The 25,224-nt window shown below is 36.9% G+C and overlaps 1 protein-coding gene across 11 annotated transcripts in view; it reads left to right on the forward strand.

The window, feature by feature from the left end:
• The window catches only part of ENAH (ENAH actin regulator), a 100,813-nt gene that overhangs the window by 29,185 nt on the left and 46,404 nt on the right, over window positions 1-25,224 (forward strand). For all 11 annotated transcript variants that reach the window (XM_041128409.1, XM_041128410.1, XM_030035211.2 and 8 more), the window contains exons 2-3: window positions 19,053-19,218; window positions 20,676-20,853. In XM_041128409.1, coding sequence (XP_040984343.1) covers window positions 19,053-19,218; window positions 20,676-20,853 — 344 coding nt within the window. The remainder of the gene's footprint in view (window positions 1-19,052; window positions 19,219-20,675; window positions 20,854-25,224) is intronic.

Genomic DNA, 25,224 nt, shown 5'->3' on the forward strand with positions numbered 1-25,224 from the left:
TGCCTGATGTCCCTGCTAGTGAGGGGAGCTGTGTTGCCATATCTAGATTTAAATAAACTTTGTTTCCTGCTTTGAGTGCAGATGATGCTGTTAGTCTGACCGAGTATCATAAGGAAAATGGCTACTGACATTCAAACTACTGTTTTTAAAAAGGCCTGGAGTTGATTAGACTGCCTAGGTCACTGGCAGCCTTTGATGGCTGGAATAAAAGCTGAAGTAACTGGTTTCGAAACCAAACCAGAATTTTGGATTATTCGGTAGATTGTGCTGATGGGGTAGCTAGCCAGTTTGCTGGGGCTTCTTGTCTCTTACGGCCTGAAACAGCCTTTCTGTAGCTTTCTGCTTTGTTCACTCACTGCTGGCAATCAGAACCTCGAGTCCCCCCTGCTTGTTTTTGCTTCGTATGAGTCCATTTGTCTTAATTCTAATTTTGTAAAAAGCCATGAAGCACTTCTGAAGCAACTTGTGTGAGGGTGCAGAAGCAGAAGAGCTGCATGGAGTAGCATGTGCTTCCAATAATTTATGCTTACATTATCCTCACTGGCACGTGGGTAGATGGATTCAGAAGTAGTGTGCAATCTGACAAAATATGATTAGTCTGCACTTATTGGTACATGTAGTGTCTGGGAAACCCTGATGTAAGTCTTGAAAAGCTTTATCTCAACAGTCTTGCTTGATAGCCTTTGGGAGGTTTTTTTCCAAAACAAATGACTCACAGCCCTTAGGTACTTCATAGATGCAGTGAGTGCTGTTCTTTATACATAAGAGGAGGGAGAACAAGCAGTTTACCTTTTTGCTTTTAAAGATAATGATAAACTTTAAAAACAAAACAAAAACCCCCAAACTAATATGGTCATGTAGGGGAGAAAAAAGGTCATAATGGAAAAAAGTTTAAAGTATATAATTTTCTGAAGTCTATAATAAGCTTGTTAGTGTTTTCTGGAACATTACCTTTTCATTTTATGCATGCAGAAGTGTAAACTGAGTTCCATTGACTTTGTTTCATTTTACATTAACCAAATTTTATTGTTACATTTTATCACATGCTTTTTAAAAAGTGGATTTGGACAATTGAACATGCATACGTGGAAAATGGATTATACTGTATCAAGGACCAGCTAACTGAACTGTGGTTGTAGCATATGCCCACATATGGCATAAAGCTGATAATACAACTTCTTTTCTCTGTGTCCCCCACAAAATAAATATTTAAGGTTGGTAGTGCAGTCTGCCTTTTTTGTTTGCTTACCTTAAGTTTGCAGCTGATCACATAATATATTCCAGAATATGAATGCTTAGCTAGTTTGAAAATGCAATATCACGTTAAGCCCCTTGTCAGGTGCATTGCTTAACTAAGAGTGCTTTTGTGGGGCAGGTAAAAATTGAAGATAACTAAGTCTTGTTAAGTGTGTAGCTGGTGTTATCAAACTGATGTGTGCGCTACAGCATAGTCGTGTATGACTACAGCTTGACTTAAAAAAAACAAAACCCACCAACCCAAAGCAAACAAAAAAAACCCCACCAAAAAAACCCAAATGAAAAACCTGAAACTGCCTTAAAACTCTTCATTTGCAAGCAGAACCTAAAGGTCCTGGTTAGAGAGTAGGATTCCCAAACTTTCTGTTAAGAGGGAAGATGCAAGACAGTCCCTGTGTGGTTTAAAGATTAAACTTCTGAATGTACCTGTTGGGAGGGTGTCATGACACTGGAAAAACCCAGCCTAGTAGTAAATGCTGTAAATAGCAGAACTTTGTCCTGTGGCGTGAAGCTTAAGATATCTCAGCACTTAAATAACTATCATAGACAGTAACATAATAAATTAAAATGCCGATTAAAATAATGCAAGATTGCCCGGAAAAGGTGGTTTCTAAAATGAAGTTATAGCTGGAGAGGAAAGATAATACAATGGTTGGACTGTTGATCTACAGTAATGAAAGCCACGTTAAATTTCTAGCTCCATAACAGCCATCTTGTACAATGAAAGAGGCCCATGGGATGCCAGCTGGATTGTGCTGCTTTTATACTTTAAAATAGCATTTTCTGATAATTACTGCTGGATTAGCTGAACTAGTGAAAATCCTTGTTCAGATAAAGCTTTCTGGCACTTGCAGTTAGCACAAACCTAAACAATGGATATGCTGATAAGGAGTCTTAATTTTCTAGCGTGAGCAAAATCATTCTTCAACTCACCTTTGTGTTATAGTTACTCCACTAAATAATCTATTAGCACAAATAATCAATGAATACATAATCATGCTTTTAAATATTCTTTTTCCAGTTGGAGCTTAGAAATGATTTTTTAATTTTTTTTTTTTCTGTTGGAAAATAGTGATTGGTATAGGTCTTTAGCTTTTTATTCCTCTGATGTATTTTTAATACTTTTAATATTAAACCGCAGAATAAAATCCTTAATTGGCTAGAGCTGCTGGTTCTGTTTGGGCTGTTTGTATTGGTGCTTTCTGGACTGAATTTATACTTTCAATTTAATGAGAAGTATTTGCTTATGTAATGATTCACTGAAGAAATTTAGGTAAGAAAAGATTAGCAGAAAAATTAAGTACAAAGTAGTAGTAAACTATGCGGTGCTTTTGGTTTAAATACTGGGCTTTCAGTGTTAGAAGGTATAGTAAGTTACAGTCTTTAAAGAGGAGGCAGTAGAATAACTGACATCTGGTTTAAAACTAATGCTAGAAAAAAGGGTCTAAACATATCTTCCAGTTTTGATAGTAATGTAATAAATGCACTCTTATTAGATCAGTTTTTTTGATCTTATTGCTGTTTTGAAAACTTCTATTTTCCTGTTTTTCTAGTAAAGGAAGCTAGTAACTACTTTTCTCCCAGCCCTAAAAGGAAAAAATATTTTTGTCAGAACTTTAAGGGACTTCCCGAGTAGTGCTGATAATACCATTGTGTATAAAAGACTTACACCATGGATTTTTTTTAATATAATGCATTATGTATACAATGTAACATATGAAAATATAAAAATCCTTAGGCTTTTTTTCTTTTGAGTAATGTTGTCTGCAGACTTAATGCACTCTGGAGTCAAATCTTGTGCCCAGATTGAAATTCACGTGTAGAGGTTTGGATTTGTTGAATAATTATTTGTGCTTGTTCATGCGGCTATGTTTAAAGGTATGAATCGTCACGTCTGGGAAAGTTTTAAAATGTGAAAGGACTCTTGGGAAGTACAATCTCCTTTTGCTGCTATCACCAGTAGGTGTGATGCAGTTTGTTCTAAAACTTGGGGGTAGAGGTAGGTCGTATTGTTACAGAAGTTCTTCAGGTGAACGTGGATATGTCCCTATTACTGTAGATCTTAGTGTTTAACAGATAGCATATTTAAGATTAAAGTTATTGTGAAACAGAATTGATTTTCCAGCCTTAAAATTCAGTTTTTTTGTCAAAACATGAGCATTTGCAAAGCTGAGATAACAACGGGGGGGGGACAGCTGAATTGCCTAGGAATTGAGACCAGGAAACCAAGGCAAACAGTTTCTCACTGTTTAACTTGGTAACCGTTTTTCTGGTGTGAAGGTGGATCTCAATGACAATGTTTAAGAAGCTAACAAACAAAACATCCTAAAATGCGGGAAATAAACTATTGCATTCTTAGACAATAATTACATTGCCAAGAGGCTTGAAATACTAGAAGAGGTGCTTTCAGGAAAAACAAAGTGTGTAATGTCATGATGAAGATGTTGATTGATTTTATAACTTTCATGAACTAGCATCATAATTTAGTCATTTCTTAGATGTGTGTGTTGTCTGCTCTGGCGTAAGACTGCTCTTTGTGTGTTTTTTTTTTTTTCACAGGGTAATCATTTTTGTGGAGTTTTTGATAATAGACATATTTCAGAGAGGCAAGATACGTTGAAAAATAGTTCTTGTGTTACTGAGATGCCAATTCAAATGTCCGTTTATACTAGCTACTCTGCATGGATAAAACCCCTTCAGAGAAGTGTCTAGAGCACACATCTGCATTGATACACTTCTGTTCAAGGGCTGCGTGCTTACTGCCACTTCACTGTAGCTGCTTAATTTTAATTGTAAGAGAAGGATGAAATAGCTGACACTGTGAGAAAATCAAACAGCTTCTACTCGATGGTTCATGGTGCATCTAGATCATCCCTTTTTCTAGGACAGAACATTAGATGTAATGAATGCACAAATGTTAATGTTAATTATTAACTAGTTTGAATTAGTTACTGCAATCGTCCATTGGTGTTAAAAGTGGGTCACCGAGACTCAAAATACTTGTGCAGTGAATTCTAGCATTGATTTTTGTATTTCTGTTTGTGCTGTTCTTTGGCTCCTAGTTTGGAGAGGAAGAGTAGAACACTTCAAGCATTTTGCTTATAGCCTCGTTAATGTAAAAGTAACTTGTCCCTTCTGTTAGAATTACAGTAGCACATATATTACAGGACAGAATCATCTGAATCTCTCCACCAGCTCCTGAGAAAGGATTTCCTTTTTAAATCAAGCATGGCTACCATAAAACAGTGGTAGAATTTTAAGATCAAACCAGCTTTACTACCTTGTCATCAAAATCATTAGCTGATGAAGCCAAACTTCAGACTTTGGGAAATTTGCAAAATTTTTTACTGTTTGTTGTTAAATAGGACTGTATGAAGGATATTCATAGGAAAAATGATCCCAGGTCTGAATGGTTATAGGTTAATTTAGAGCTGCATTTAATAGAATACTGTATGTAAGTGGGTTTATACCTAAGGGACTAGATTTTAAAGATAAGCCTTGGTACCTTGAGGGAAGTGTGTCAGTAAAAATTGCTGGAAGAAGTGGGGAATTGGGGTCTGTGGGGTGGAATCAGGACTTTCTTCAAGTTAGAGGCTAAATTCTTGACTGACTTGAAGTCAAACTCGGAAAAAGGGCTTCTGAAGTAGCTGTGTGAGCAACCACTTCAAGAAGGATATTACTATTAAGTAGGGTATAGGAGGAGTGAAAAAATAATCACTCATTTAAAAAGTGGTATTTAGAGATTAAATGATGTGGGAAAGAAATCAGAGTTATTCAAAATAAGGCTGAATTAGACGTGCCAAAAAGTAATTTGGATCAAAGAAAAGAAGAGTGAAAGTAAAATGCTATTCAGTAAGTGCAGTAGTTTGGCATGAAAGTTGAATTCATATTTTAATATAGGTGATAACTTGGTGTTCAAAGGCAAATGTAAATAAACCATAATTGAAGTGGAAGCAGAATGCTTCCAGATTGCGTCAACTTGATGATGATAACCTCTCCTTGAATTGTGCTGGAATTTGTATGTGGAAACCTATGCTCAAAAAGGGGAGTAGAGCTCTACTGTAGATAGATGTGTAAGTGGAAATTTAGTATTCCTTTGTTATCATAGATGTCTATACTGAGTACACAACATGAGAATGCTCATTAGATCTTCCTGTACAAGGAAGCTAAAGTAACGTTTACAGATCAGTGTTTGCTTACTACACAGTGACTGGTCTTGGGTTGCTGAAGAATTCACTTGCTTAGAGTTGCTTGAATAAGGCCCATAACTTTGCCTTATCCTGGAGCCCTCGGAAATATGGACAATATTGTCAAGAGGTGTGTGTGTGTGTTTGAAGTATTTTGTAGTACAGACTTGTTAAGAGATTTAAGAAATTCATGAATCAATCTTATGTGCTTTGTTGGGTGGAGAGTATGCAAGAAATGAGGCTTGTTCCACAGAAGGCTGCGTCTTTTTGTCTTGTTGACCAACCGTAGGTAATTTTACCATGATGTTTTTCACTTTTTGTTGTCTCAGAAATAATTACTGAAAATTATAAGATTAACATTAATTTAGCCTAATTTTTTCTATTTAAGAGATTTCTACAACTTGTTAATTTAGTATTATCAGTTATTCTTATTTCTAATATTTCCTGGGTTTTTTAAAGGTCATTTTTGTGTATAATTGATATCAAATCTAAAAATGTGAAGTGTGTGTATTGAAAATGTATGTGTGTGTGTGAGACAAGGAACTGGCCTGAATATTAGAACAGTTTACTAGCTGCTGTGGTAAAGTGCCAGGTTAGGAAACTTGTCTTTAAGTTTTTCCAGTAGAGAGAATTGTTGCCTCTTGCATATGCTTTAGAATACATGCATTGCTTTCTAAAGAAGAATAAGATGGAGTAGAATACATACAGCACACGACTAAGCTTTTAGCAGTATATTTTTTTTAGGGAACAGAAGGTATTTCAAGATTGACTTGAGAAAATTGAGGTGTTGCTTTGTCTTTGCTGCTTTTTGTGAAGAATAGAAAATAGCTTTGTGCTAGGTATGGTATACCTTTTCAGAGTATTAGGATTACTAACACATACTTTGCTGGTTTTGTAGTTGCCTATAAAAATGTTAGTTTCAAGTTACTGAAAAAAATTTACTACTCTGGTTGTTTTTCTAATTCTGTAATGGTTTTAGAAAATGCTAATAGTCTTTAGGAAGACTCTTTGTCATAGTCATAAGCACATCTGTAATGTTTAGGAAGTGTCATCTAGGATCATTGCTTGGAAATTAAATCATTTGAGTAGGATGCTCTCTACATTTGAGGTATTCACTGGGCTGGTTGGTTATGTGGTAGAAAGGAGACTAGGATGCTTATGAGGCACTACTGTTCAAACTAAAAACTGAGTTTAGTTTATTTAGTGGAAGGTGGCCTTCTAGGTGAGCAAGGTGCATCTGTGCTGACTCACCAGGCACAATATTTGTGAGTACTGAAATATTTAGTTGCACAATGTTATGGTGATGAAGCCAGGGTTTTTCATTGGAGATGCCATTTTTTCTTTGTTTCAAAAAAAGTTAATCACTTCAGTATCTCAGTTTTGTAAAAAAGGTATGCTGACACCTTTCTTCTGCAATGTTTAGTAAATATTGATTGCCGTGTCAAAGAAGCCACTGTTTTTAAGGCTAGTATAAGTTTGTTCAGTTTTGAATTCTTCCATGGCTTTCTTGTGAACTTCATGATAAATTCTGTGCCCTATGAGCTACTTCTGTGTGAAAACACAGACTAGTCATTGTCAGTTTTTACATTTCTTTTTCTGGCAGGCCATAAATCAGGTGAGTGTTTGAAGCATACAGAAAAAGAATACTGTATTTTGAAATGGGCCTTTTCTTGTCCCTTGTTCCTAAATCAGGGAGAGGCACCTCTAGTGAGTATCTTCTCCATGCAAACAAGGTGCAGGTCTCCATGCAATCGGTGCCTCTAAGGCGCGCTGCACTGCGCTGCTTGGTTCAGGGCCAGTTCAGAAAGCAGCACAGGTGTAGCTCATTTTGCTGCTAGTGGGAAATGCGTGATGAGGCAGAGGTGGAGAAGCAGTGACAGAGGTGAGGAGCAGGAGTTAGTGGATTTGGTTATGAGGAGAGGTGGTCTCACCTGGAGGAGTGAGAACGGCACCTCTCTGGGATTAGGGGATTTGAGGAGTGAGTCATGTTAACCAAGGGCTGTGGAGTGAGTGAAGTAGGGGCAATCGCTGGGGCAAGAAAGCATAAAGCAGAGGAGGGAGGGAGGGAGACAGGAGGTGAAAGAGCGGGGTGGTTGCAGCAGGTAGCACAGTAGGCATGAAAAGGGAAAGCATTGCATGCGGACAGAAGGAAGGGGAAGATGCAAAGAGTTTTGGCATACAGGAAAGTTGGACTGATCTAATCAATTAGTGTTATCTTGGAGGAAGGAGGTGAGTAATACTGTGATCAGCCTTGACAGGTGTTTGTCTCATCTTTTCTGAAAAAGAATCTCACATGAAAGGGGATTCTAGAAACTCCTTTGTTAACTGTTCTGGAGCATAACTACAGTTATAATTAATTTCTTCTAATGTTTGACCAAAATTTATTCTTAAAGCTTTTTTCTTCTTTGTTTTCCTCTACATGGAAAACAATTTGTCACCTGCTTTTTTTTAAAACCACATTTTACTTTTTGTGCCTTACTCCAGTGGGAGTACTGAATTTGATTTCCCATCTATGCATCTGCTGGGTGCTTGAAAAAAAGGGGGGAGGTGAGGGGCCCACATTAGGATTATGTAAGTATTGCATGTAAGATGTTTGAAGTAATCCTTCCACTTTACTCTGAGCAGTGTCTGGGTTGAAGTAATGTGCTCAAATTTCTCTGTCTCACTTCCCTATACCTCTAATAGTTTCATGGGGTATTTTGGTTTTCTTAATAGTAGTAAGAATGATGAAAAGTTTAGGAAGAGCTGGTGAACACTGACAACTTGGTTGGTTTGATCTAGAAAGGAACATGCTGAGGGGTCTGCTTTCTCTTGGATCTTTACTTACCAAATCCTTGAGTTCAATGGTTTTTGTTTTGCTCTCCCTAATTCCATCCATAGTTGAGAACTGTAATGTTTTGTTTCTCTTTCACAATCAAATTCAGTGAGTTACTCTGCCAATCATAAAAATCTAAAATAGCTTAGTAAAATGCTATTTTAAATATTCAGACATTTATTCAGTAGTACATGTCAATGATATAAATACTATAGTTTATTTAAACCTGTTACTTTTAGACATTGAACATTAGAACTACTATTAGTGTTTCAGATCTTTATTTATAGGCTACAGAAGGAGAGGCTGGTTGAAACTTCAAGTGTGAAATGCGTGTTGGTTTTTTTGGGAAGAACATTCCAATAAAATGAGGTGCTAGGGCAGTGATTGTCATAAGTAAGGTACTTATGATACGTCTGCAGTTCAGTGGGATCTTCTCAAAGGAATTTTATTTCTTCTAGAGTCATAGAATGACTTAGTCAAGGTGGGAGTTGTTGGAGTTCATCTGTTCCAGTCCCCTGCTCAGAAGGGGCCATCCTCTAAGTTAGGTCAGGTTGCCCAGGGCCTTGTCCAGCTGCATTTTGAAGTCTCCAAGGATGGAGATTCCACAGCTCCTCTGGGCAGCCTGTCCCAGTGTTTCACTGCTCTCTTGGTGCAACTTTTTCTTACCTGGTTGAAAGCTCCTTTTCTGCAACTTTTGACCATTACCTCTCATCCCTCTGTAATGCACTTTTGAGAAGACTCTGACTCTGTATTCTCTGTAATGACCTGTTGAGTAGTTGAGAATGGTAGTTACGTTCCTGCCTTAGCTTAAGACTGAACAAACACAGCTGTCTCAGCTGCTCCTCATGCATCTTTTTCTCTAGCCCCCTTAATGGTTTTCTGTTTGATTTGTTCCAATTTGTCAAAGTATTTTCTTCTATTGGGGAGTCCAAAACTGGGCACAATATGCCAGATATGGTCTGAATGGAGGGGGAATAGTCACCTTCTGCAGCGTTGTGGTTATTTTGTCCCAGGTGCAAGTTTTTGCTCTTGCCTTTGAATTTCTTGAGGTTTCTGTCAGCTGGTTTGTCCAACCTGCTGAGACACCTCTGAACAGCTCTACTGTCCAGCATATCAATCTATCCCAACTTAGGGAGAACCAATCATAGGATTGCTGAAGTTGCATTCCATCCCATTTTCCTGGTCATTAACAAGGACATTAAACAGTATCAGAGCTGGTATTGACCCCTGAGAAATTCACCAGTAACAGCTTACCAGTTAGAAGTCAGACTGCTTTCTGCAACCCTTTGAGCCGCTGGCTTCCCATACCTTGGTTCTTGCACTGCTGGAGGATGGTCACAATGTTTGCCTTTTTCCAACTGTCAGGAACTTGTCCTGATCACCTTGTAAAGATGTTAGAGTGGCCTCATGATGTCACCACCTAGCTAGCTCCACCCTTGTTGGGTGCATACTATTCAATTCAATAGGCTGTCTGTATCCAATTTATCTAACTGGGGCCCCTAACATAATTTTCCTCTACCGCAGTACTCCAGTACTCATGCAGACCTGGGAAGTCAAGAAACTTGCCAGCGGAGACCAAAGCAAATACATGTAGCTGTCTTTGTGTAGCATGTCTGTGTCCTTTGCTGCTAGATAACCTGCCTCATATCTGCAGTGGAACCACATTTTCCTTGATTAATTCATGTTAATGTCTATGTGGTGTTTAAAAAAAATGCTCAATTAACAAAATACGATTTTTATTTTCATATTTTTTAGGTGAGATTAAGTTTTAGAAAGACACTTCATACAAGAATCTTTCTTGTAATGAACTGTGAATTGCATATTTGTATATTAACACCGGGGCTATAATGTCTCAATCTAAGATCAGCCACATTCCCTTTACACAGCTCTACATCAGAGGCAGCCATTACATTAAACAGGTAATGTAAAAATGCTACTATCTCACTATTCTAGGAGGAGTGGGGCATTCTTTATCTGAAAGTAAAATGAGTTACATGATCCGCAGAGATGGTAATGTAATGGCTGATTCTGTTGCATTGGGTGTTCAGGATCTCAGATTGCCCAGGGAATCTGGACTCTGAAAGCTGTGATTTGTACTATGTGTCGAAAGCTTAAGAAATAACATAATAAGGTCACATTTTGTTAAAATATGTATAGAAGATAGGAAATGTGTGTTAGGCTGGTTTTTCATAGGAAGTCATCAACTGTCAGTCTAGTTGCTGAAGATGATGTTGTTTTTCATGTCCACTTAAAAAGGCTTTCCATAGTGCGAATGGGGTCAGATTCATGGAATTGTAGCAAGGAAAACAATGAACCATCAAAAACAGACTGTAGGAAAGTAGTAATGTATCTGGCTAGCTTTTGACCCTGGTCTTTAAGACGTTTAAGTTAAAAGATTTGAATTTTTAGATCTGTCACGATTGTTCCTATTCAGTAAAGGTATTGATTTTGTCGCTGTTTGCTTAGTTCAATTGCAGCGTACCCTGGTGCTTACTAATTGGTTCGTTCCCAGATTGTGCTGTAGAGCTTGTTTTCCATTAGCTTTGTCAAAAGGTAGACAAACCAAGAAACTGATTTTTGATAAAAATCTGTCTTGAGATTGATGAGAGATCATGGTGGGAATATTCTGCTCCTTTTTTACTGTTGAGTAAAATTACTATCCAGGCAATATTAGCCTTGCAAGCCAAAGGTTATGCTACAGTAATGCCACTGTATCGAATCTGCATTGAGGAAATGTAATCTATTTAAATTACTGCATAGATTCTGCATAACCTTTTAGTATAAGTAAAGTAGTAAATGCCCTTGAGAAAGATGTTTGAAGAATCAGTGGAAAATTGATTTGATTATAACAACACAGTATTTTCAGGAAAAATATCTGGATAAATTACAAAAAATGCCGTGTCTGAGAGAACACCCTGTGTAAGAGGATAAAAGAAAACAAGAATATGGATGAGTGCATGGAAGAAGCGTAAACCAAATTATCTTATTTCATGGTTCTATGGAGTCTAAATGTAAGACTTTGTTTTACCAGTATAAAAATAATGGCCAGACAGATACCCACCACCACCACCTCCCCCCATAGTACAGTAATACAAACAAGTAAAGGAAAAAAAAAATCAAGGCTAGCAGGTAACCTATAGAAAATTAAGTGATGGAGATGAAGTCCCGAGTTGGATCATGGCTTTTTTGGGTAATAGTTTTGAGCAGCTCTGGTTTTATAGAAGGCAGTGTATGATAAAAGTTAAGAATTTTATTCTTCGTTTTAAAAAGCAAGACAGCAAATGGTCATTCCTTTTGTCTGCTGAAGTAATTGCTTAAAAAACGCCCCTTCCTTTGTGTATTAAATGATTTTAGTTTCTTTTCCTGTTTGAAAACTGATACCTGGTTTGGGGTAATCATACAATCTCTTTAGTTTAAGATTTGAGAAGTGATGACTTGTACTGGTTAAATAGTTCCTTGCCTGAAACCTATACATGCTAGGTATCTTAATATCATCTTCATTTTCAGATGAAAATTGGAAGGTTAACTTGAGAGAGTATTTATGAATTTAAGTTTAGGATGGAGATTGTAACTAAATATAATTAGTAATTTATGTACAGTAATATGTATTATAGCATATTATATATATGGGTAGCTATTGTTAATATAACTGGTTTCATGGTGTTCAAAATCCATGATTTCAGTCTGCTGCTATTAATTCCAATCAATCCTTTGTTTTTATTGAGGTTTGTCTCTGTAGTGTGACTATTTCTTGGTTTGACTGTCGTCATACTCTCTCTTAGATATCCCCGATTCCCTTTGAGGGAATAGGTGAATTTTTATGAGAATCAGCATATGACAAACCTAGAGACAATACTGAATTGCCAACTCAAAATTACTTTGTCTGTTGTATGAAATACTCTTAGGTTAAATATGGCATGTGGAACAATGTTGGGGAAAAAAATATTCTGGGGCTTATAAATTCATAGTGCTATGTGAAAAGTAGACTTTCATTTGTCATCAAGCTGCTGTTCTAAATAATGTTTCTTTTTCTGCTTGAGTGTCCTGCAATGATTTCCTTCACCTGTTTGATATTCACCTGCTGCTATGGAACAAGCTACAGCTGCAAAATTGTGAAGGAACAGATTCATAGCAAGAAGAGAAATTTATTTTGTAAATTGCACTTGCTCCAAGAGCAAATTGCTCTTAAATTAATGTTAAATGCTTTTATATATGAGATGAAAGGCAATTTTCTTTCAGTGGAAAGTGTTCATTGAGCAAAGAAAGTTTAGCTTCAATAAACTGTGTACAAACTAAAACTCTGGAATGGAGTGTTGCGGACTTCCGTGCCGAAAGCGAAGCACTGTTCGTTTGCCAGCTATTAATCCCAGTGTTTAGATTCAGTTTCCCCTGCTCCTTAGCTGTAGGAGTTTTATTTCTAGTTGGGACTTTCCCATGTAGGATTTCCCTCTGGTTTCTGATGTTGCAGCTAATCTGTATTCTGAGTAATTCATGAGAAGAAAAAGTGGGAGAGATGAATGAATCGGTTATCAGAGACAAAAAAGTAGGAGAGATGAATGAATCTCTCAGTTATCAGAGACAAAAAAGTGGGAGAGATGAATCAATCGGTTATCAATCAAAAGTTTTCTAGGCACAGGCAAGTACTAACTCAATTAGCAGGAGAGCTGTTAGTGAAGCAATCTGGAACTATTCCCTCTGCATTCACCTCCCATTTGAACAGCAGCTCTTGTTTGAGTTTGACCTGCTAGAAGAAATCAACAACCAGTTATAGTGTCTGAAGAAGAATCTGTATGAAAAACAGTCAGATAAATCAGCTGGTCTCAATTTAGTCTTATTCTAAAACCCGAATAGCAGGTAAATTCTGTACTAGCTGAAGTGTTGGAGTGGACTTGCCACATCATTTGAAGTTGGATGCAAGTAGCATAGCACGGCATAGTTCCTTCTGCTGTACCAAGCACATAATGCTCCCCTGCAGCAGTGTATTCAGCTAAGTTTTAGTAATGCAGAAAAAGTTGAGGTTATCACCTTTCAACTGAGGATGAGTTACAGAGGAAATTAGTTTATTTTAAGAACTACTATGTTAACCCTTGCTGAGCCCCAGTGGATTGTATTTTTTCATGATGTCCTGTTGGTGGCATGGATGCCGGTCTAGTTGGCAGGAGGAGATGGTAATTGTTGTACTCGGCTTCCTCCGAGATTTGCTTTTGGCTAAAGTGCTAAAGTTCAAAAAAATGAGTAAAATTAAAGCAGTGGATTATGAGTTAAAAACTGAAGTGACCCAAAATTCTTCCTCTCTACCCACGCACACCAACGCACACCCCCACACCCCCCCCCACCAACAAATCCAAATCCCTTCACCTACTCCCCAAAATAAATATTAATCTACGTAGTTGAGTTCAGTCTGGCTGTCAGCAGACCATGGTGTGAGGAGCATATTTGAGGGCATTGGAAACGTTTTTATGTTAACTTTAAGATGCTAACAAGTAGCTTAAATATTGAGTTAAGCTGAATGAGCAGCTTAGAATACATGACAACTTTGTCTACAAAGTTTTAGTTAATAGAAAGTAGGGGTACAGTACACAGTATGTTCTTGGGGGGGGGTGTTGTTGGTTGGTTGGTTTTGTTCTTTCAATAGTGAAGCGGAGAACAGGCATTTTCACTGTGATGTGCCAGCTGGGGTTCAGGAACAAGCAAGGAAAATCGTTTTACAAAACACCACCACCAAGATATAAAACTTGATATCTGGACCAGTATTTAACTGCTTTTTAAAAATGTGTATTTTGGGATGTTAGTATTGGAAATGTTTGGAGTTTCTTTCTAGCTTTGTGCCACATGGTTTGAAAATCCTAAACAGGCGTTTGATGAATCAGCGTCTCTTTCCATTCCTTCTGTCCCACAAAGACTGCACATTTAAGAACATGTTGTTATGTTTCTGTAAATTGAGAACATAGCAAAAAAAAAAACCCCAAACCCCGAATCACCAGAAAAAGTGGTAGTGGGATATGATTTTCAAAAAACCTCATTGTTACATCACTGACAAAAATACTAAAGGTTGAGAATCAGAGCAATCGCAGGTTTTCCTTGCTCTTGTTAGTATATTTAAATGATCTTTTTCTGTGGCTGCAGTCATGCTGTTTTCCATATGAGTTTGATCATTTAAGTCTGTTTATCCTTTTTAGTTCTTGAGAGAGGAAAACCAAGCATCTACTTTTGGGGAGAGAAAAAAAAAAAAAAAGGCTTGAGTCAGCAGACTGTGCATTGGTGTCACTGTGCATTGAGCTTAAGAACTTGGGATGTGAAAGAATGAACACATTCCATCTGGGCAAAAGAATGATGTCTGTTAGGGTTCAGTTTGCTATGGTTTTTGAGCTTTCTGTATGATCTCATCACTGGAGGAGGAAAGTATATTCTCCCATAAGAATAATCTTATACTTATGATTCATTACTACTGTGGTTTTTTGTTTGAGTCTTTTGAGTGCCAGACCTCCCCCCACTCTTCCACCTCAAATAAAAACCAACCACCCTGTCTTTGGCTTTATATGGTATTGCTGTAGGTGGACTTATCCAGAATAATGGTTGGCTTTAACAATCAGAGCCTTACATCTTTGTCTAGAGAAGAACTCCTCCTAACATATATTTATCTAGGTATTTGTCAAGCTTTACATTTTGGGAAGAGAGCTTGTACACTTTGTTTCCTCAGGTTTGTTAAGCACTGTTTTGCACGAATGTTCCTTTTTATGAAATTTCTGTTTTCTGCAGATAATTTAATATACTTAGTTTGGTAAGTTTACTTGGGAACAGACAATTTCTGAATTTTTCTTAGTTAATACTTTAGATTGTCACTTTAGTTCTGCAACCCACTGCCCTAATAAATTAGCAATCAGTTCTTTGAGCAGCTGTGCATTCTGGCAGTAGCATTTGAAGCTGGAGATGGATCCCTTCGCTCACTCTCCTGCATCCCCTAATGAGCTCTCATGTTGGGAGGGTGCAGGCTAATTCAAGTGTAATGGTGTCTGGAACCGTTACACCAGTACAGCACACCAGAAAAAGGAAAACTTGTAGATAGGCAAATAAACCTGGTAGGATTCTTTTGAAGGCCTAGTGACACGGCAAATAGATGAAGACCCTTTTTCTTTTCTTGCAACTGTAAACAATTTGTTTATTTCCCACTAGTGCTAAAGTAATGTCTGTTAAAAAAAAAAAAAGTGTTTGTGATCAGACCAAAGTGATTCTGGTGCAGCAAATGAAGTAAGTCATCCTAACATCTTATGGTCAGTTCCTGCAGTCTAAGGGATATGTGCATTACCGAAAACCCTGTGGACTGTGAAGAGCTCATGTATAAATACTGAGATCAGTGAAGACCTGTTTCCTGTTAGAAGTACAGCAGGGAAGTGTAATAAGCTTGAAAAGCGAGAAATATGATAAATGATACTGTTCTGATTCACTTGGCTCTTGTTCCTTTGAACTGAAGTTTAAGTTCATATATATTTGTAGAAGAATACAAAGGGCACTGGCTCAGGTTCTAGTAACAGTCTATATGTTAAACTCGGCATTTTTCTAGGAAAAGGTGGATCATGGAAAGAAAATTAGACCTTGTTTTTCATTGGACCTGTCAAAGATAGAGTCATGAGCTAACAGCATGGATTTTCAATTTGGTGTAGCCCTTTGAAGTTAGTGGAGTTCAGTTATGCATCTTATTTTTTAAAAGTGAATTTTTTTTGAGGCTTAAATACTTGCTTTATGGTGTCTAATTGCTGTCATATGCTATATATTATATCAAATATTAAACTATCAAATGGTCATTGAAGAGCAGACATGAAAAATCTTCTTTGCTAAAGCTCATGGCTTCATGCTTTTCTTCAAAACAGAATGTAATCACTTTAGAGTGCAGAACTTCTTACTAAGAGAAAGAAATTGAATTACTCTCCCCTACATCTAGTAAAGCACAATTATTGAACCCTGGAAAAAGGCTAGCACACTGTGATGGTTTAATTTCTTTCATTTTCCATTTTACTGCTGCAGTCTGATAAACAAAGTGATGGGTGGTAGGAACTGTTGGCAGGAGGGGAATATGTCACCTTCAGATTGGTACCTGGATATGAAAATTATAGACCTGGAACATTAACATTTTAGTTATAGGATTTGTGTGAAATGAAGGCAGAAGGCTTATTGTGTAGTGATTGAATAGGTCAACTGGAAATTGTTTGTATTTGTCATTTTTTAAAGTATGTGAATCATCTCGTGTCTTTATATAGGTAAGAATAATCCCCTGCTATTAAGAAAATCATTTTATTTTAAATGGAGCATGAAATATTTGAGATCTAGACTTGTGTAATATTTTCAGTTATAAGGCATAGCCTGAGAAGTGGAACTAAAAATAGTTTAACAGTTGTTAAAAGAAAAGCTAGAAATTCTACTCAAGGTCATCTTATTTGCACTTATGAATTGTGCCACTTGAATACCAAATAGTTCTAAAATGAGTAGGATTTTTTCTTGTTATGTTAAATAAAATAAAGTAAAAACTTTCATAAAACTTAGGCCTGTGGAAGGACCATGGCAGGGCAAAGAGTGAGAATGCTCTGAATAAGAACATCTGAACTTGATGGTCTGTCCTACTAATTAAGTCTTCTGATCACTGTACCATTACTCAATCACTCTCTGGTTCTACCTTCATTGTAATTGGAACATATTAGCTTATACTCATAGTCTCAATTTTTAATAGAATCTAAATGATTCTTCTGTCTGTCTGACACATGATTGAGGTGAAGTTATTTTTTGGCAAGAACTCTGCAAAGCACATGGCTCTGCTTCCAAATCAGTGTCTAGGTCCTGTCACCCATGGTTTTATCATGCCTGTGATTAATCCAAATTCAAATGTAGCAAAAATTTGTTTCGGGTTCAGAAATTTTCCAACTTTTCTGTAATACAGTTATGCATTTTAGAAAAACTTCTACTGTTTGTCATGTACTTTGTGAACAGTACAGAGTGTTTCTAGGTTTGAACTTTGATATAGCTGTGTGCCAAGATACTCTAAAAATAAAGAAATCCAGTAGATTATTGCATTGTCCTCGTCTCAGATGAGGGAACCTTCTTATTTACCTTCGGCATGTTTTTAATGGGACTGTGAAACACCTGAAACTTGTAACCAGTTTTATTTTCTTTGCCATCTAATCTTTCTTCTTGGATCAGATGCAGTCCTTTCGGTCTAAACTGTAAATTATGCTTAGAAAAGAAGCACTGTATATATGTATATTATAATTTTACTATCCCTGTATTGAACTAATTTCTAGCTAGAAAAAGGGTGTTCTAATTAGAGGTTGTTATCACGTTCTGATCTAGTTATTGAATAGATGGTGAGACTAGAACACATGCATTTTTAAAATGAAGAATATATTTCTTCATCTGATCTTGAATCTCTCACATGCATAAGAGACATGATCTCAGTATTCCCTCTTCTCCCCTAGCCTTGAAAAGCATCCCAGTTTTGAGCACTTTTCTAATTGTTGGAGTGCCATGGAAAGCGTGATAGAAATTGATGCTATGTTTTCTCAAAAAGTGTTGAAAGTTAACAAAACAGCTGGATACACTGCTGTATTTTCTTGTGCTGGAAGATGGAAATAAGATACTGGGAAATTCAGCAAGGTCTTTAAAAAAAACCCACCCCAACAAACACACACCCCCACCGCTCCCCAACTGACCAGTAAAAACCCACAAAAAACCCCCAAGAAAGACTGGGGGGGAGTCGTCTTCTCCCTCCTTCATAAAATATGAAGAAATATTTCATTACTTCCCTTTGTAATTTATGAAGAATGCATGTCTCTCCAGTCTTCTCAGTTTACCAAACAGCAGGCCACATTCCTTGCAAGCCAGGCATCATGTGCTTTCTGTAATGTTGGATGCGCTGGAGTGGTATGTTCAGAGAATTTGACTTACTGATAAGAAATCATTCCTTTCTATTTTTATTTCCTGTCTGCATCTGGACATTTCCTGTAAAGACAACTTCCGTAGTATCACCCTCTCCTCTCCTAATAAATAGTGTGTTTATGGTGTGTTCTGCTTTCTTGTGTTTCTTTTATGATGACATTCATTATATGCTGCCTTTTAACTTTAGGCTGTACCTTAGCTTCCAAATGACTGCCATAATCAGGATTAGCTACTGATAGCAATCTCCTGATAAAATTGCACTTTTCAGTAAACAATAAAACCTTTTCTCAGGGAGAAAATGTTACATCTAGGTGTCAACTTTGTAAAATATGTCAAAACCAAAAAGTGTTTCAGTCATGAGCAGGTGAATTTTTTGTGCTGAACTTTATCCCATGTGTGTTTTTTCTCCTATATGTGTTAAAAGGAGCAAGTGCATTCCGATCCTCATTTCTTGTAGAAGTAATTGCCACTGGAAAATGTAAACTATATGAAGCTAGTACAACTCCAGATTCTTTGTTCTTCAGTCTTTGCAGAAAACTTTGTGTATGGTTATGGCATTTAATTAAAATTAATGGTTGGTGGTGAGGAGAAAGGAAGGAAAAAGTGCAAAAAAAGGACAAGTAAATCTCTTCTTGATCTCGTTCATTTGTAGTTAGGTCTGTTTGTCTTGACCACAGCTTTTCAGAAGGAACACCTTTAAGCAAAATGTCAAAGTGATAGCAGCTTTGTATTTAAGAAGGTGGATGTTTCAGCAAGTTGCAAGTATTGCTTTAACATTCTGAGTTAAAAAAAAAAAAAGTTAACCAAAAAGATGATCATTTCCCATAAGTAGTTTTATGTTCTACTCTAAAATACTTGTATTTTAACAGTGAACAGAGTATCTGCCAAGCACGAGCTGCTGTAATGGTCTACGATGATGCTAATAAGAAATGGGTACCGGCTGGTGGATCAACTGGATTCAGCAGAGTTCATATATATCATCACACAGGCAACAACACATTCAGAGTAGTGGGCAGAAAGATTCAGGATCATCAGGTAAGCAAATCTCTGAAAATTTGGAACAGGAATTTTAAGCTATTTTTGTGTTTTTTGTTTTTTTTTAGGATGAATAAATATGTCTTCAGTAAAATTATGGGAACTGTAAATAATAAGTTTAATTTTCTTTTTAACTGAAGTAGCAAAACTGTATTATAGCTTTTCCCCCATAAACTAAGCACTTTACATACCTCCAAGGCAATAGTCCTTGTGCATTCCTACCTTTCCTTCCTACAAATAGGTATAAAGGCTAGTGGTGTACACAGAAGTCATGTGATTTTCTTTAAGGCAAAGTGACAACCTAAAAACTTTTCTTCTTCCCTACTCTGTGCTGTTAGCTGCAGTCTGTGTAGGTACCAGCAGTTCTCTTGTAGCTCTTCCTGTATTATGAAAAGTTAGTTGCATGACATCTCATTTCCTCAGATCATTTCATTCAAAAAACCTTCTAACATTTGGTAATGCTGATCATCAACCTCTTCGAGAGAGTGAGAAGGGAGGAACAAGGATTACATCTTAATTTCCTTGATGAAGTTATTAGATCTTGATTAAAAGGCAAACTTAGCATTCTGTCTTGAAATATGCTCTGCCTTGTGATACTTGGGGTGGGGTTAAAAATCTAAGCTTTTTGTTTGAGGAAAGCTTCTATATCTGTTTCCCTCTCTCCCAGCATTTCATAAAGTTCTTCTGGTCTGTTCTTCATCATTTATCACATACGTGAAGCATAGACTGATAATCTCCCATGTGATTTGTCATTAAATACTTATTCCAAGTAATAAATGGTCTCTGTGCATTCATCTGAGAACAAATGTGTTGGTTTTTTTTTTTCTCCCATTATTCAGTCAAAAAGGTGAGAGGATCCATGTGCAATGGGATCCTCTTAGTGGATGGCTTGTAAAAAAAGGTTGTCCTACTGGCTAGAATTTATCACCTTTTTTGTGAGCCATAACGATCTTGCAAAATGATACCTTGTGATGCATAGAAGTCCACATAAACTGCTACTGAAAGCACTGCAAGCTAAGGGGTGCAGCAGCCACAGAGAGGTGATAACTTGGTTAAAAAAAGATTCTAAAAAGCACTCTGTGAACTTAATGGAAAACTGAGTTTCTGAAATCCAAATGCATATTCATGTCAAGTACTCTGCTACTAAAAGTCAGAACTGTTGATACTACTACATTGCTGTTATGAAACATTACTGCATCTTTTGAAATGAGAATGCTTAAGCTACAAAAGATGATACAAAATATCTCGTTAGTCCCCTTGTGTATTCTCATCGCTGATTTCATGCGGCATTGGAATTAAAATTGAAACGGTTGTGTGCTTCAACATTGTGATCTTACAGATTATGGGTCTTGAATTAACCCATGTGGTTAAGCAATAAAATCTACATGAAGCTGAAACTTGTGATGAAACAGCAATTTTAAATATAAGTTTTTTTGGGTTGTTTTTATGATTTTTAGGTGGTAATAAATTGTGCCATTCCGAAAGGGCTGAAGTACAATCAGGCTACACAGACCTTCCACCAGTGGCGTGATGCTAGGCAGGTGTATGGTCTGAATTTTGGCAGCAAAGAAGATGCCAATGTCTTCGCAAGTGCCATGATGCATGCCTTAGAAGTATTAAATTCACAGGAAGCTGGTAAGAGTCTCTCTCTCTCTCTCTCTCTCTTTATTATTATTATTTTTTAAGATTGTTCAAATACAGAGATGGAAAAACTTCAAATGTTTATGCATAAAAGTCAGTAAGTCTTGTTTCTAATAATGATTCAGCCTCTAGCCATGTTAATTATTTAGGTGTTTTATCTGCCTAATTACTGCTTCTTAATAGTAAACCTCAACTTGACTGCCATATGTGTAAATGCAATTCCTAACAAGAAAATTGATTTTCATGTTATCTATGACATACAGAAACTTGCTGACTTTGCTTGCCTTTTTTTTTTTTTTTTTTTTAAGGAAACAAAACTGAAACACCTGACCAAGAAATGTGTACCCCTCAATCAGGGTACTTTTCAGGATTTCTAGAGACATCCAGTGTTCTTAATGTGTATTGGTATTTTTGCTTCTCATTGAGTACTGGTTTGCTATGAAAATTTTTTTTTTCCTCCAAACTTTGGAATTCAGGTCATCCTCTTTGGCAGTTCTTACCATACAGAGTTTTCTAGCTTGGAGACCTGGGATCCAGGGGTAACATTCAGATGAACCCATATAATTTAGACAACAGCTGTATCATCTAATTTGTTTGGAGAACAGGGTGACATAGAGGGTTTAAACCATTGTGAAAAAATTAGTGGCTTTCAGTCTTCAGGTGGTGTCTGTAATATGTTCTAGATAGGCTCTACAGCAAATTGATCAGTGTAACACTGGGATATACACAGAGGGAGGTTTTATTTTAAAAGAGACTTTTGTGTTCTTGTAACCAAATAGAATTCTTTTGTCCTTATGAAACTTTAAAAATTGCCCATGTTACAAGAGAGAGTACTTCTGTGCCAGTTTTCTTTCTCTTGTGCAGAAGAGAGGCTGTAGATAACCTTACTAGGGCTGTCTCAACTACAGCAAAAAAGGGTGACTCTATCAAGTTGCTTTTCATTCTGATAGTTTTTTCAAGACTTACCTTTTGAAGCTAAGCTACCTAGACCAAGGATGACATGTTCTGTAGTGCTCTTAGTTATGCAGCATATGAGGCCAAAGTAGAAAGGGTAGCTAGAGGTATAAGGTTTCTTTTGCCAGCTAAAATAATCCAGTTGTGTATCCCATTCTCCTACCTCTCAGTTAGACATTTTCTCTTCTAAATCCCTTAGTTCTCCTTTCCCTAAGGGTTACTCAGTTGTAAACGTTTCATGCATTCTGACTGTTTATCATCTATCTCCCAACCAACACTTGGGAACACATGAAGCGTTGGTTTCTACTCATTTGATGTGAAGTCTGATTTATGGTAATTACCACACGTTTGAGGGTATTATGTTGTTTCCCATTACCTGTACTTAAAGAGTTTGGTACAACATGTTTCAAACAAGTGTGTATGTGTATATACACATATATGTGTATATACACATATATGTGTATATACACACATATATATTTTCATCATTTCATTAACTCCTCCTCCTAACACTAAAACTGAGCTACGAGAGAGGCTGAAATGACATAGGCAGGCATGACAGTGCTCATTTTTCAATTGGTCAGTGTGTCTGTTCTTTAATTTCATGGATGATTGTGATTTGTCTAATGACTAGTTCTCTTGCTGCTTCATGCAAAGTATATGTGAGCTAACAACTATGTTGTTATATTCTTCAGTACTAGAAATTTTATTGAACTAAGATGCCACTTCAGTTTTGCAAAGACTTGGATAAAACTAAAAACGATTTTGGGGGTTTCTTTAAATGTAACTTTAGTAATACAAATATGTCATTCAAACAGTAGCCTAGAATCAGTGTAATTCCACAGGAGCAAACGACTCATTTTTCCCGTTGCATCACTTCAGTAATCTCTTAAAAGGTGAGGGGAGCTGAGCTTTGCAATGAGTCTAAAAATCGCTGTACTTAGAATGCAGTCCTCTGCTCATCCCAAATCATGAATTCTTCCAAATCATTCTGCCAGTAGTCTCTTCATTGATCTCTGAAGTGGCCCTTCAGTTTGAGTTTGTCTGCTTCATTCAATTTAATACTACTTAATCTCTGATGATTGGGAGGTTGTTTTCAGGTGGATTTTTATGTGGCTCCTGAAATGAGAAGTGAGCATGACTGTAATACAGTGTCCTGGTTGCTGGCTATAGTGCTTTAGTCTACCTAGTTTGTTCTTAACAGCTTTGAGATGTAGGTCTGACAAGAACATGAATTAAATTGTGTAATTATGTTTGATAGTGACTGGTTATAACCTTTAAGTTTTCTGAATTGTAAGGTAGTCGCTTTGTTTCTCCTTCGTGTGGTTTGACGTGGTAGTAACAGGTACAAGTCAAAATGTATTAACTGGCTGCATCACAAACTAATGGTGGACAGCATCAGCACAGGAGGAGGTAACTAACTGTTCTTCTATAACTTCTGTCAGCCAAGAAGGACTGTGGCTGTTTAAGATTAGCTATCACTTCCCTATTTCACAGACGTACAGGTGCTCCAGCTTCCATAAAGATGAAATAAAAACAAAGCTTAACATTATCAGCGTCGCTTCAGCAGATGTCTGAAGATGAGTAGCTTTGCACTGCTGCTTGTAAAAAAAATTCATAATTATGCATATAGAATCACTTTGTAAGCCTGCTACCATTTCCAGACAATGTTTAAAGATAAATGTTCATAATGTATCTGTGTTAGAATACTGTCAACAAGTGTTTCTAGGTTTTATCAGCTGGCAGGGTTTGTCAGTGTATGATCTACATATTACTTAGTTTTTCTGACCTGTGTCAGTGTAAGAAGTAAAAAAGATCAAGTATCTTTCTGAATATTCTGCTTCAAAACTGGAAATAGGATACTAAGTAGCTTGCAGTTTAGAAACAAACTGATTGGGCTCCTTGCTCAAAGTTTAATGCATTTCTTTTCTCTATAGTTGGTATAACTTCCTGAAAGCACAGCTAAAAATGAATTCTTGTTGTTAACTTTTTTTTTTCCTCCCCCCTAGCATCTCTGATATAGCTGAGTATGTACTTAGACAAGTCACTGGCTCTGTGGCTCTGAGGCTCTACTATTAGCTCCTCATTTTAGGAAATGGATTGCAACTGCCACCCCCAGGGCCCCCCCCCCCCCCCCCCCCCCCAAAGAAATTAGTCCTCTTTGAAAAGGTGTTGGGGGCTATATATTATTAAAGGAATTTGTGCTAATACGTGAAGATCATTACATTATATATTGATAGTTTTGTTTCTTCAATTTATCTGTTAGACTTTTAAAAATTCTAACATATGCAGTCCTAGTTGGTATTCTGATGATACTGTTTCAAAAATCCGTACCTGAAGAGGACAACTTGTCTTTAATAATTTATGTAAATTGCTGTGTTTCCTAGTATATCTGAAACAGCATACAGAATCTCCAACTCAAGTAAAATAAAGAAATCCTATATAGATAACATCCCTTTTACACTAGAATTGCTTACAATTAAAGTCTGATTCTTGCAATATCCTTATTTTTTGCTGTGTTTTTATCATTTTGGCAATTTCTTTTATGAGCTTGGTCATTTGAAGTTGTATTTTATTCATAAGAGGAAAGCAGTTTTAATGTTAGCTGACCATACTGCTCAGAAATTCATAAAGCTGTAGTTGAATTTTAAACTTTATGCAACGGTTCACAGAAATCTAAATACTGAAGAATATTAAAGATTATTTTGTGGACATCCTTTTGGTTTGCAAGTCAGCTGTTACTTATGGCTCTCTTGCTCTTTTTAAAAAAAAGTAAAATCATATAGTCTCCTCTTGCATGTATTTGAAAAATGTCATTGATCTTTGCTTGCAGTTGGCATCCTCAGCTCTTCTACTACTGGCATAATTTGAGGTTGTTTAATTTAGGATCTCCCTCTAGTGGATCCACAGAAGTAGAGGCGAAGACCCTGGATTGCCTGTACCACTGAGCACGCAGTGATGGGCTTTTTGTCATTCCAATGAGTTCAGAATGTAGAGTTGAAGTGTCTGAAGTTGGAGTAGAGAAAAGGTTTTACTACAACTGGCAACTTTCTTCTAAAAAAACAGGATAAGTTTGCCTCAAAGGACTCTGAAGTCATGGCTGCCTTATCAGTGAAACTGTTTGAAATACTCTGCGTGTCTAGGGTTTTTTTTTTCCTTTCCCCTGATTTACAGTGCTGATCGTGTGATCATCCTAATTTCTCTTACGCTTGAGCTCTGTTTATTTAAATCAATGTAAAAGTTAAAGTGTTTTCACTCCGTTCTGGTTTGAATAATTGCATTAGCCAGTAGCTATTCAACCTGACCCTATTTTCCTGCTGGCTAGTTGAGCAGTTTGTAGGCCACCTGCAAATCCAGAAGAGAAAGACAACAACACAGGACTTCACTTTCTCCTGGAATTTTAAGGTAGAC

The sequence above is a fragment of the Aquila chrysaetos genome, chromosome 13 (assembly GCF_900496995.4).
Source record: "Aquila chrysaetos chrysaetos chromosome 13, bAquChr1.4, whole genome shotgun sequence".
NCBI classification, from domain to species: Eukaryota; Metazoa; Chordata; class Aves; order Accipitriformes; family Accipitridae; genus Aquila; species Aquila chrysaetos.